Source organism: Alternaria arbusti (assembly GCF_024043155.1).
Source record: "Alternaria arbusti strain BMP 1465 chromosome Unknown scaffold_10, whole genome shotgun sequence".
Taxonomy (NCBI): Eukaryota; Fungi; Ascomycota; class Dothideomycetes; order Pleosporales; family Pleosporaceae; genus Alternaria; species Alternaria arbusti.
The window spans coordinates 900587-913599 of record NW_026249950.1 but is presented as its reverse complement, the minus strand read 5'-3'; the positions used below and the strand labels follow the sequence as shown (position 1 = coordinate 913599).

General features: G+C 54.1%; 4 protein-coding genes across 4 annotated transcripts; all 4 read left to right on the top strand.

Annotated features, from left to right (window-relative positions):
- Positions 1-495: 495 nt before the first annotated feature.
- J4E86_007569 (uncharacterized protein) lies at positions 496-4543 on the top strand (the record flags this gene model as incomplete). Its single annotated transcript, XM_051448088.1, has 4 exons — positions 496-526; positions 578-3702; positions 3751-4464; positions 4520-4543. 4 exons carry the CDS (start codon positions 496-498, stop codon positions 4541-4543), a joined length of 3894 nt encoding a protein of 1297 aa, XP_051301026.1.
- A 452-nt stretch (positions 4544-4995) lies between these two features.
- J4E86_007568 (uncharacterized protein) lies at positions 4996-6928 on the top strand (the record flags this gene model as incomplete). Its single annotated transcript, XM_051448087.1, has 4 exons — positions 4996-5238; positions 5316-5558; positions 5623-5729; positions 5791-6928. The coding sequence occupies 4 exons, from the start codon at positions 4996-4998 to the stop codon at positions 6926-6928; spliced, it is 1731 nt and encodes a 576-aa protein (XP_051301025.1).
- A 1518-nt stretch (positions 6929-8446) lies between these two features.
- Positions 8447-8877, top strand: J4E86_007567 (uncharacterized protein; the record flags this gene model as incomplete). The annotated part of the gene is made up of 2 exons (XM_051448086.1): positions 8447-8464; positions 8548-8877. 2 exons carry the CDS (start codon positions 8447-8449, stop codon positions 8875-8877), a joined length of 348 nt encoding a protein of 115 aa, XP_051301024.1.
- Positions 8878-11390: 2513 nt separating this feature from the next.
- Positions 11391-12215, top strand: J4E86_007566 (uncharacterized protein; the record flags this gene model as incomplete). The annotated part of the gene is made up of 1 exon (XM_051448085.1): positions 11391-12215. One exon carries the CDS (start codon positions 11391-11393, stop codon positions 12213-12215), a length of 825 nt encoding a protein of 274 aa, XP_051301023.1.
- Positions 12216-13013: the final 798 nt, after the last annotated feature.

The window sequence follows — 13013 nt, the reverse complement described above, 5'->3', positions numbered from 1 at the left end:
GCTCAGATCAGATCTAGTCAGACCCTATGCTCTCATGACAAGGCGAGTGATGTGCGGGGGTCGAGAATCGTGCTCCTCTCAGAACTTGGGGGCTTCTGGGGCAGAGGTCGTGGGTGAATGCAAGCTGGTGATTGGCAAGCTTCACAACGTCATCGCAGGCACCCGTGGCATGCGAGGTCGAAGAGGTCACGAGGGGAGGCGAAGTGGACAGAGGGCTTAGAAAGACGGCGCAGGTTCCCCGAGACTGCAGCGAACATAGGAAAATGTAGGTAGACAAGCAGGGCCGGTGTCGAGCTCCCCTGCGTGCGGCCACGCTTTCGTCACTGCGGGCCACCATGCACGTCGAGCCACTAGCGCGCTTTGGCCGTCAACGCGACTACGCGCGACAACACGACGATTATCACGGGCAGCCCACCCCGCGACTCCAAACCCGCCCAACACGACCCTCCCACCGCGCACTCACCAGTTTAGGTGTCGCGCATCCCCACCGCCATCATGGGAAAGCTCGTGCGGCTCGAGATCTACAGTAGGCCCCCCGACGCGCAATTGCTTGCATCCACAGACTAAACATGCGCAGACTTCAAGTCGTACCGCGGACGCCACACGCTCCTCTTCGGCGACTCGTACTTCACCTCCATCATCGGTCCCAATGGCTCGGGCAAGTCGAACAGCATGGACGCCATCTCCTTCGTCCTGGGAGTCCGGTCGTCCCATCTGCGATCCGAGAAGTTGAAGGACATGGTCTACCGCGGCAGGATCATCCAGGAAGCGAGAATCAACGCCGATGGCACCGTAACCGAAGCCGACGGCGATGCGAATGGCGACGCGAACGGCCAGTCCAATGGCGACACACAGGACAACGGCGACTCGCAAACCAGCTCACAGCGCAACGATCCCCAGAACGCCTGGGTCAAGGCCGTCTTCGAGGACGACGCTGAGCAGACGCACGAGTGGCAGCGCGCCATCACCAGCTCCGGCTCTAGCGAGTACCGAATCAACAACCGCATCGTCACCCAGAAGCAGTACGGTGAGGCGCTGGAGGAGCACAGCATCTTGGTCAAAGCGCGGAATTTCCTCGTCTTCCAGGGAGACGTGGAGAAGCTGGCGACGACCGCGCCCGAGCAGCTGACACTACAGGTCGAGCGCATCTCTGGCAGTCTCGAGCAAAAGGCCGAATACGACCGCCTCAAGGAAGAGTCCGAGAACGCCACCGAAGACAACGCGAAACATCTGCACGAGCGTCGCGGCATCAACGGAGAGCTCAAGACATATCAGGAGCAAAAGGCCGAAGCCGACGAATACGAGAAGAAGCTCGCCGAGCGCGACGAAGCTGTTGTCACAAAGAACCTATGGAAGCTCTACCTGGACCAGCAGATTATGGAGAAGGCGCGGAACAAAATCGCCAGCCACCAGGAAGAGCTCAAGGAGCACAAGCGCAGCGTCGAGAAGTACCACCAGCGGCACGAGGCGGAGAGGCAGGCCGAGGCCAAGATCAGGCGAGATCTGACCAAGACTGACCGCAACACCAAGGCCAAGGAGAAGGAGATCGAGGACGCCTCCAACGAGCTCGCACCTATCGAGGAGAAGATCCGCCTTTCCAACGAGACCCGCCGTAAATACGAGAGCAGACTGGACGAGCTCCGGAAGAAGCGCGACGCTGAGAAGAAGGCTGTCGAGAAATGCCAGAAGGACCTCGATCTGGTCCAAAAGGCCGAAAAGAAGTGGGAGGATGACTTCAAGGCGGCTGCCCAGAACCAGGGCCGCGAGCTTTCCGAGCAGGACCTCCAAGAATACGGCCGGCTACGCAGCGACGTTACGAAGCGGACCCACGGAGACCAAATGCAGATAGACAAGCTCAAGCGCGAAGTCGAGACCGACCGGGACCATGTCAAGAACCTCCAGCAGAGCGTCGACAATCACGAGAAGGCTGTCGAGAGGCTGAATGCAGACATCAGCCAGCTCGAGGAGCGCCTGAAGGCTTCCAAGACGCAAGTCAAGGATCTGAAAAGCGCAAGAGCCGCCAAACAGCAGGACCTTGACAGACTCCGCGCCGACCGAAAGCAGATCGAGATGCAATACTACGAGAAGAACCAGTTGCTGCAGGAAGTTCTGAAGCAACTCAGCATCGTCGAAGGCAGCCGTCGAGAGTCAAGGAAGCAACAGGAGGCTCGCAGAACTATCGATCGCTTGAAGACTCGCTTTGGATCTGAGAAAGTGCATGGCCGATACAAGGATCTCATCACCCCCAAGATGCAGAAATACCGCAAGGCCATTGGACGAGTGCTCGGACACCAGATGGATACCGTCATTGTCGACACCGAAACCACTGCCAAGTCATGCATCGAATACCTGAAGGCAGAACGCATTGGTGTCATGTCTTTCAACCCACTAGACTCCATCCAGATTCAGGCGGTAGACCCCCAACTGAAGGGTATGCACGAAGGCATGCGACTTGCTATTGACTGTATCAACTATGAGCCCAAGCACGAGCGCGCTATGACTGCGGCATGTGGCAACACCATGATCTGTAACACAGAGAAGCTCGCGAAAGAGCTCAGGTACACAAGACGCATCGAAGTCAAGGCAGTCACCCTGGACGGTCGTGTAATCGGCAAAGGCGGTACACAGACGGGTGGTGAGCTTGACCGTGACGACGATTCAAGCGAGCAACAATGGGATGAGCGGTCCTACCAGGCGCTTCTGGACAAGAAGAACAGATATGAAGAAGAGCTCCGCGCGCTTCCCAAGCAAGATCGTCAGTACACCCAGGAACAGGCTCTCGAAGTCGAGTTGCTAGACCTACAAGAGCAAATTGCTCGAGCTGAAGAGGAAGCCCGGGCACTTGGTCGCAACATTGAGAGCGTCAAGAAGGAGCTAGCACATCACAAGAGCGAGTTGAAGGGCGTTCGGCCCAACTACGAGAAGCAAGCGCAACGGCTGCAGAACCGGGAGGAAGAACTCCAAACCTATCAAGACACGGTGAATCAGGTCAATGACCAGGTCTTCGCCGCGTTCTGCCAACGGCTCGGCTACGAGTCCATTCGCGACTACGAAGCTCAACAGGGTACTGTTCAGCAAGAAGCAGCAGAAAAGCGTCTCGAGTTCAGCAAACAGCGCAGCAGACTTCAATATCTGATGAAGCAGGTCGACTCATCGGCCCGAGGTGTTGAGGAACGTCTCAAGCAAGCCGAGGAGGAGATTAAGCGCAAGACTGCTGACATTACTGAGCTCGAAGCCAAGCGGGAAGAGCTGCAAAGCGCCCGTGACGTACTTCAGGCTGAGTTGGAAACGCTGCAGGATCAACGACAGCGGTTGGAAGAAAAACTCGCTGAACGTGTTGCCGCTGTGAAGGAGGCACGACGCACTCTAGACCAGCGTAACGAAAAGGTCAAGAATGTGCTGAAGGAAGTCGACCAGGAGGATGCAAAGATCAAGTCGAGCGCGACAAACCGTTACAATGTGCTCAAGGAGTGCCGTGTCAACGAGATCAAGATTCCACTCACGGAAGACTCTAAACCGCTGACGTCCCTACCCATGACTGATATGCCGCGGCCCGACGCGGACGCAGACGCTATGGACATTGACGAGGACCCTGATTCGACCCAGATACAGGCCGCGGAGGTGGATGACTATGGCATCGAAGTCGACTTTGAACAGCTCGACGACGAGCTGAAGACGGAGGTTGTTGAGATACTTGAGAGTGTAAGTGCCAGAGTCGACGTCTATATGATTTGTACTAACGCCGCGCAGGAGGACGACCCAGATGAGCGCGTGCAATCGCAAGCGGGCAATCTGCTCAAGGCTGCAGAAGCCAAGTTGTCCGACGTGATCACGAACCTCGAGACCGAAATCAACAAGGCTACACCCAACATGCGCGCTGCTGAACGTCTCGTTGCAACAGAAGCGCGTCTTAAAGCCGTCGACGAAGCATTCGCCGAGACGCGCAAGCGCGCCGCTGCTGCAAAGAAGGCTTTCGAAGAAGTCAAGACCAAGCGCTACGATCTCTTCATGAAGGCTTTCAACCATATTTCCGAGAACATCGGTGGTACCTACAAGGACCTGACCAAGTCGCCACAGTTTCCGCTTGGAGGACAAGCATATCTCGACATGGAAGACAGCTCGGAGCCGTACCTCGCAGGTCTCAAATACCACGCCATGCCACCGCTCAAGCGTTTCCGCGACATGGAGCATCTATCCGGTGGTGAGAAGACGATTGCCGCGCTCGCTCTGCTATTTGCCATCCACAGCTACCAGCCTTCGCCGTTCTTCGTCCTCGATGAAGTCGATGCCGCATTAGACAACGTCAATGTCAGCAGAGTGGCTAAGTATGTGCGCGAGCATGCTAGCCCCGGTATGCAATTCATTGTTATCTCTTTGAAGGCAGGCTTCTTCCAGGAGAGTGAGACGTTGGTCGGTGTTATGCGGGACCAAGGCAAGATGACGAGCAAGTACTTGAGTTTAGATGTAAGTCGCTCCTTCCTCCCAACTGTCTATGCACTGTTCGCTAATCTCATCACAGCTGAGGAAATACCAACCCGCTTAATTTGTCGGTATACCGCAATGAAATCGCTGCGATTAATGATAGTCGTTATGAAATGTGCACTCCATACCTCATTCCCGGTTTATGCATGGTCCGGTCTGCGGAAGTATCATAGTTACTGTAGTCTATTCTGTACATTAGCGACTCGACGTTTTCTGCAGCTGCATCCTCGTTATCTGTGAAACGCGTTCGTGATATCGCGACTTCCCGTGATCCATCCAACGACCTGCCTATCTGATCCAGCCCCACTACGCCCTACGGACATAACGCGGCTTATGAAAATTGTCCCAGCAACTACGCGTCGCAGCTTACCGATCATCGCCATGACAACTCTGATGAAGAGTCATACTTGCGCGTCAAAGAGCTACAGCTAAAGCTCGCTTTCACACTCCTCCATGTCTTGAGCAGTATCCAGCGTCTCGCCGTTGCATGCAAGCCATCCCGACCCCGCCGCAATGACGCCGAATCTCCCACCCGACGAGCATGTCCCTGCGCATGAAACCACCCCACTCCTGCCAAACCCCACGAACGACGCGCAGACAACCGTTGTAGAAACTGGTATCGCACCAGAAGGACTGCACGCAGAAGATGGAGGAGATATCGAGCGCCAAGTCAGCCATGGCGACGCGTTTAAACACCAGGGCCTGCCTGAAGTCAGGAAGAGGATGAAATATATATTTCCTGCTATTGCTATTGGTGTACGTAACCTCTCTTACCATCCCTTCATACTTTGTTGTTGCCCAAAAGCTCTCGGAACTGATGAGTGAACTGACAGGTCTTCCTATCCTCCGCCGACCAAACCCTCGTCATAACCACCTACGGCACCATCGGCACGGATCTACACGCCCTGTCCTCTACCTCCTGGATTGCGACGGGGTATTTCCTCACGCTATCTGCGTTCCAGCCGCTGTATGGAAAACTTTCTGATATCTTTGGAAGAAAACAATGTCTGTTGTCTGCGTATTTGATCTTTGGGGTTGGGAGTGTGGGGTGTGGGCTTGCGAGGAGCATTGGTGAGGTAAGTCGTACATGTACGAAACGCACATGATATATACACTGACTTCGTATCCTCACGTTTGAAGTTGGTTGCTGCGAGGGCTTTTGCGGGGATTGGGGGTGGCGGTATGAGTGTGTGCACGAGTATTTTGTTGAGTGATATTGTGGGGTTGAGGGAGAGGGGGCAGTGGCAGTAAGTCTCTCTGTACGAAGTGCGTGTGAGGCATACACTGACTTCACACACCTACATTTAGGGGCTATGTCAACTTGATCTACGCTTTTGGTGCTTCGGCTGGTGCGCCTCTTGGTGGGTTACTCGCGGATAGCATTGGATGGCGATATTCGTTCCTGGCGCAAGGTCCGATGTGCGCTGCGGCCTTCATTGCTGTGTCATTGGTGCTTGATCTCCCAGAGCAAGACCACTCGCACTGGAAAGAGAAGATCAAGAGGATAGACTTCCTGGGCGCGGTCATCCTGATCTTCGCCGTCTTCGGTTTACTTGTCGGTCTCGATCGCGGCTCCAACGTATCCTGGGGTAACCCCATCACTATTGTCGGTCTCGCATCTACGCCGCTGTTCGTCGTCTTCGTGCTAGTCGAGAAGTACGTCGCAAGTCATCCCTTCGCTCCAGGCCGGATCATCCTCAACAAGACGCTCTTCGCATGCTATCTTTGCAACTTCTTCTCTTTCGGGGGATGGTTGGCTGCCTTGTTCTTCATACCGCTTTATTGGCAGGTCATGGGCGACTACAGCGCTTCCAAAGCTGGACTATTCCTTGTCCCTTCCATCATCCTCGGTGTTAGCGGCTCGCTTTTCAGCGGCTTTTACATGAGGCGTACCGCGAAGTATTACTGGATCACCGTCATGGCGTATACGAACCTCACGATCGGGCTCTCATTCATCCTCCTATTCGCTGGCCTATTAACCGAGAGCTTACCGGCGATGGTGGTGGCTACATGCGTATGCTCTTTTAGCAATGGCATAGGAGTAACGACGACACTCATCGGCCTCATCGCGAATGCCTCACACACCGACCAAGCCGTTGCCACCGCCTGTTCCTACCTTTTCCGCTCTCTCGGGTCAGTCTTCGGTGTTTCCATGTGCGCTACGGCGTTTAACCAGACACTCCGCAGATCTCTCCAGGAAAAGCTGCAGGGTGACGATGCGGCTGAGATTGCGGAGCGTGTCAGGGCTGGATTGGCTTACTACAGGGGTCTGGATCCGGCACTGAAGAGCATCGTCCGGGAGTGTTACGGAAGGGCTACTAGGGCTGCATTATGTGTAGGCATTGTGCTTGTTGCAGGGAGCGCCATCTTTGCGTGGTTTATCAAAGAGAAGAGCCTCGAAGATAGCAAGAGTAGGAGTGTCGAGCCAGAGGAATCCGCAGAGTGAGGCAAGGTTCTGGGAGTCGGAGGCTTCCGAGAGCGTCACTGGGATGGCAACAATCTGTCTCTGCTCGTCTTCGGGGGAGCTAGACGATGCAACTAAACGCTAATCTATACCATCCCTGGCAGATTTTGAAGTGGTAGAAGAGGCATGTGGTACATTTTCGGTGTCTTTGAAGGTGTCGGGATCTGGCTGTCCTAGACTCACCGCTCGTGCTGGGCAAGCATGACTACGTATCGCAGTAGTGTGTCCTTTACACGACAGTGTCTTAGAACTCAACAGACGGATATTCGAGGCTGACATGCTGGTCGTGTAAATATGATAGCTTAGTCGCACTCCTTGGCTGTGCTCTCTGGTATATTATTAGCTGATTGTATCTGTACTAGGTGAACGTTTGACCAACGCCGACAGCGGGTGACCCTTAATTGCATACTAGATCTTCCGGTCACAAACTCAATGCTGTATTCATTCTGCATGTAAATTCGTATGGATATTACGACTTCCGGTGTCTGACCCCGATGTTGTGAGGCCGGCAGCACGAGCATCCTGCGCTAGTAACACGCTAAGCCGGCGATGATCGAGAGCCTGCCACGATCCCAACCCCTAGTCACACTGTTACTCTCGCACCCGATCACACGATGGCGCCCAAAACAGAGCCGCGATCCAAAAAGGACCGTTCTCATCCATACCCGAGCAACATCGTCGCGGGAGGCGCGTACATAGCTCGGTCGCGTTTTGCGCTTTTGCTCGCGCCCGATGACGTGTTCCGACACCGTATTCCCCAAGCGCAACCAGCGCGTCCCAATGCACGCTCTCGAGCGACATGCACGATACAGTCACTTCAATAGTTTGCGACTCCCCAGACCGCTCCCACCCTACATCATGTTGCATGTAGGTAAAAATTCAGAAACGTCGAGACCGTGGGCACAACCCACCCGTACAATGGACCCGTTTGAGTATGACACAAGGCGTTATACCCGCATTTGGGTCTTATCATCTCCACCGCGACCCAGAGAAGTAATACGACGCATCCACCCCGCACACTGGCACTAAAGTCACACCCACAATTCCCATCGGCGCGGCGCTACGTTTGAAGAATGACGTCAAGCTCCATGCGGGCACGTTCCTGGCGCGGCCCGTAGCGGTGGATGTTCCAATCAAAGGTGCGCTCAGCACCAATGGCGCCCTGCCAGCTGTCCAAGCCATCATCAAGCATGAGGCGATTCATAACAAAGTAGGGCTTGAGTGGGGAAGCAATCCGTTACGGAGCTTATTCAAAGGGTCTGTGGGTTGGAGAGCGTGGGACGTTTTGTATAGGTAACAGAGGACCCCTATGTGGTGGTGCCTAGAACGTGACTGCTTAGGCTTCAGCTCTTAGTTTTAAACTACTTTAGTTTCGCTACGCTCAGCTCCCCTTTCGACTGCGAGCCAGGTTTGTTTCTGTCTTATACATATCAGGGAAGTACGGTGCGGCAGGAAGCAGGAACCGGAACGACAACAAGTAAAAAACAGCAAAGTCGGATCATGAGCGTCGCGGTCATAGTAAGCATACCTCCTATTCGGCCCGTATATATGCAAGCAAGGCATGTTGTTCGATGAATGGGCGTACTGACGACCGACCCCAGAACCCTCCCGATGATCCGGCGAATGTCGTGCAGTCGCTCGTGAACACACTCTTGGATGTCTTTGATGCCACAAGGGATCTTTACGGGACGCTCACGGCCAAGGAGCAAAGAGACTATGAAGAAAACCTGCGCAGCAAAGGATACCCTGCTTCAAGGCGGATCGAGTATGTGAAGGATGACCGACTGGGTAGCGATGAGGCTATCGTGACGGACAAAGCTGTGGTCATGAGGCAGATGGATATCGGATGTGAAACTCTGGGGGCCCAGTTCGCCATGGGCGATGGTATGCGTGCTCTTCCTCTTCTGAACCCCATGAGACCCATCAGCTAACGAGACACTATCAGTAACCGCGCATACAGCCCTCCAGTCACAGATCATTACCCTCCAAAGCGTGCTGGTCACCACATTCCTATACGGACCCACATCAGGCGACACCATCGCCCATCAGCTAGCGAACATTAATGCGGCATCCAGAGTAGCAGCTGCGACGTCGGTCGAGATATTGGCTGCGTTGCAGGAACGTCAACAAGATGAGAGGCCGCTTACACCGCGGTCGATGCACTCTTTCACGGCACGTTCGAGCCCGTCGCATGCGCCATCACAAGCAATGACCCTCCATACATCGCATGCGCCTTCACATGTATCGTCACATCATACCTCGCGCCCGCCTTCGCACGCGCCATCCCACCATACTTCTCATGCGCCATCACACATGTCATCTCACCATACTTCCCACGCGCCATCGCATGTACCGTCACACGTGACATCCCGTACGCGATCTCGTGCGAAGTCTTTGACAGGATCCCAGGCACCGCCGTATGCACCATCCCACATCATGTCCCAGGCACCTTCGCATGCGCCTTCGCACATGCAATCACATGCACCATCGCGCGCGTTGACACTGCCTCAGTCTGGTGCTAGTATGGGTTCAGCATCCACAGCTCTGATGAAGTATCCGGAACCACGATCCCGGAGTTCACACGTGCGAAGTAGCAGCCCTGTCAACACAACAGTGCTCGCATGGCGAGACAACGTCGAGCCAGAGCAATCAGTCACCGATGCCACCTCCGTAACCGGACCCACGATGATCTCAGCCTCTAACAACCTATACTGCGTATACGCATACGACCTCCAACGGAACCCAACCCAACAGCTTGCCACCAGCATAACATCAGACCGAGACCCCTATTGTCCACACTGCAGAGGCGAACTCCACCTCTCACCAGGAAAAGCATGGGAAATCTCTAAATGGGCTTACGACACAGAACGAACCTTTCAAGTCCAGAACCGCTTCGTCGTCAAGTGTCATCGTGATGGTCCCGACGGCCAATATTGCTGCGTTATTTGCTCCAAGTACGCGGACTCGGATACCATCTGCGGTGACGTGAAGGCTCTTATCAAGCATCTCTCGGATGATCACGATACCCGGCAGCTCAAGCATGAGGAGGATATCGTGGAGGTGATCGAGCAGCCGGGTAGTCGGAGGGACAGCGGCATTGGATATTCTACTTCGGTGAGAAGTAAGGGGAGTCGGAGGAGCGCTAGTCTGGCGGAGAGGGGTCGGAGACGAAAGAGTCTGGCTGGGTATGACCGAGAGGCAGACTCATTTGACGGCAGGTTCTCGAGGAGGTAGTCGCATGTTTTGCGAGTCGGTGTTCTGGTGAATTGGTGGGCACTGCGGCATTGCTTGGGTTTTTCTTTGTCCTCCTTGTGGTTCGCTTGGGCTTGTACTACCACCATTACCTCTTTTGGTACGAAAAATACGTTCCTCATTTCTTAGTATCATCGTTTTCTCTTGCGATTAGCTTAGCATACGCATTACCATTTTGTACAACTGCCTCATCCCACAACCTTCGTCGCAAAGAACCAAAATACAACTATGCAGTTCCAATTAGCCTACCACTCTCCAATATGTATCCCCTGTCCCCTCGCTCCCCATTACCCCATCCGTCGCCCCGCCCCATCAGCCATCCATCCCTCGCGCACCAGTCAAACCCCCTCCCGCGTATATGCTCACGCAGTCCTTACCACAAACCTACCAGTCCATATTCCATGCATGAACACATGCAGCGCTACCCAAAACATACATGCCGACCACATCCAAAACGGACAATGCACGTTTCCCGCAATCCACGGTTTGCGACCAGACCTACTCGATGCGGTAACTTGAGGATGAGATACTGGTTGCAGTGGAACCGAGTTGACCCGAGGGTGAGGTTATGCGCAAAAGCAGGCGTACGGCAGCATGCGCGCGCGTGTGTAATGTGTGGGTAATATCTTGATTGTTAGGTTTGGGGAGGATTTACCATTGTCTGTTTTGGGACTAGGGTGGTTGGTGTTTTGGTGGGTGGCTGGAGTGGCTAGGGTTACGGTGTTAGATTGTACTGTGAGACTCATGCTGGGTACGCGTTGTGCCTTGTACACATTCTAGTGATGCGCGACTTGGCCTTTGAGATGTTGGAGTAGATGGTGGAGATATGGAGGTGGCCGATCGAATGGGTGACTAAGCAATGGTACCGAGATGGCCGATGCTCGGACTTGGAGATGCCTAGGTGCCGCCTGTCAACCATCCCCTCCATTGTCAATCCATCCTGGCTCTCGAACGTGTATACGGAAAGCCAGAGTGTTTTGACACCGACTTCGGAGTATGAGCTACTTAAACACGTTATTTCCGACTGCACACGCGTTATGTCCAACTAACTCCGCGACTAACACAGGCTGCAGGAACGACTGTTCGTATAATAACGCCTTTATTTTCCGTTGCTAGAGCTACTCACCACACCCTCAATTGACTACTTACTAGAGCTTAAGAACGATTACCACGATTACCTCAATTAGCAACAATGTCAGGACCATACCTTCACGGCCATCACGCATCTGTTCTCCGCTCCCACAGCTGGCGTACGGTCGAGAACTCGTGTCCTCACCTCCTTCCTTACCTCAACAACCCTTCGCTCAAGATACTCGATGTGGGCTGCGGTCCAGGAACCATCAGCGTCGACCTTGCTGCACGCGTCCCACAAGGCTTCGTCTATGCCATCGATCCCTCCGCCGAAGTCATCGAGAAGGCGCGAAAACACGCGGAGGAAAAAGGCATCACAAACATACGGTTCGAGGCTGGGGATATACATGAATGGAACAAGCTCGATGGCGTAGAAGAAGCAGGCTTCGATATTGTACATGCGCATCAAGTGCTGCAGCATCTACAAGATCCGCTGGGTGCGATGAAGGAAATGAAGCGCTTGACCAAGCCAGGCGGCATCGTCGCAGTCCGAGAGTGCAACTACAGCGCCATGGACTGGTATCCAGAGCACCCAGGGATGCACAAGTGGAAGGAACTATACATCAAGATTGCGTTCGGGCTCAAGGCACATCCAAACATGGGCAGGTACGTGCATGCGATAGCCTTGCAAGCGGGTTTCCCAAGAAGCGATATCGAGGCTAGCGTAGCCGCCTGGACATTCAGCACACCAGAAGAGAGACAGTGGTGGTGCGGACTCTGGGCCGATCGGACGGTGCAAAGCGACTACAAACAGCGGGCTCTGGACAGCGGATATGCGACGGAGCAGGATCTGGAAGAGATCGCTGCGACATGGCGAGAAATGGAGAAGAAGGAGGATGGCTGGTTCGCTGTTATCAACGGACAGGTCATCTGCCATGTTAGGTAGGATCTATAGGTAATAATCGGAAGCTTGTCTAGAGTTTCTCCTCGGCCTTTCCTCCCGTCAAATGATAGGGATGTGAACTATACCTCGAGGTCCTCGGTCTTTCTCAACATACAGCGTACTCCACTTACTTGCTTCCCATCGGGCGGAGCCGTCTTCCTTGCCGCCCGTATGGCGAAACACCCATCCCACGCGTCTCACTCACCTCCAATCGCGAGGTCCACCGCATTTACCGCGTGCCAGTCATCTGACGGCATATGCACTAGCCGCCTCGGCCTGAAGTAGCTGCCTGGCCCTGCAGAAGCTCTGTATATCAACCCCACTTTACCCCTCCAACTTCTATCATCTATCAGCAATCTACTACTCCACGACATCGCAACATTACATTTCACCACAAACTTCAGGAAAGAGACAGCAAACAGTCAATATGCAGTCCACAATCGAACTTGTCAACTTCCACAGCGACTGCCCAAAGTGCGGCTCTACTATTAGCGGCGATGCCAAGACCTGTGGATCTTGCGGCAGCGTAAGATGCTTCAAGCAACACTTCGCAGCCGAAGCGTAGCTAACTTGCGCTACAGTCTTGCCCAGTTTAGGTCATGAAGAATGTGTTTGTATGGGTTGGCGTAGTTGGGGGGTTTGAGAGAAGCGGATACCCAAAGGCTGGACGTGCACGGCGTTGATGCGGCTGCGGAGTATGAGAACAGGAGTTTGGACGGTAGTGGGCATGTTTAGTGAGTGATTGAATTGAAATACGGAATTACATTACATAACTTCTCCTCTCTGCGAATCTGCTCTGGC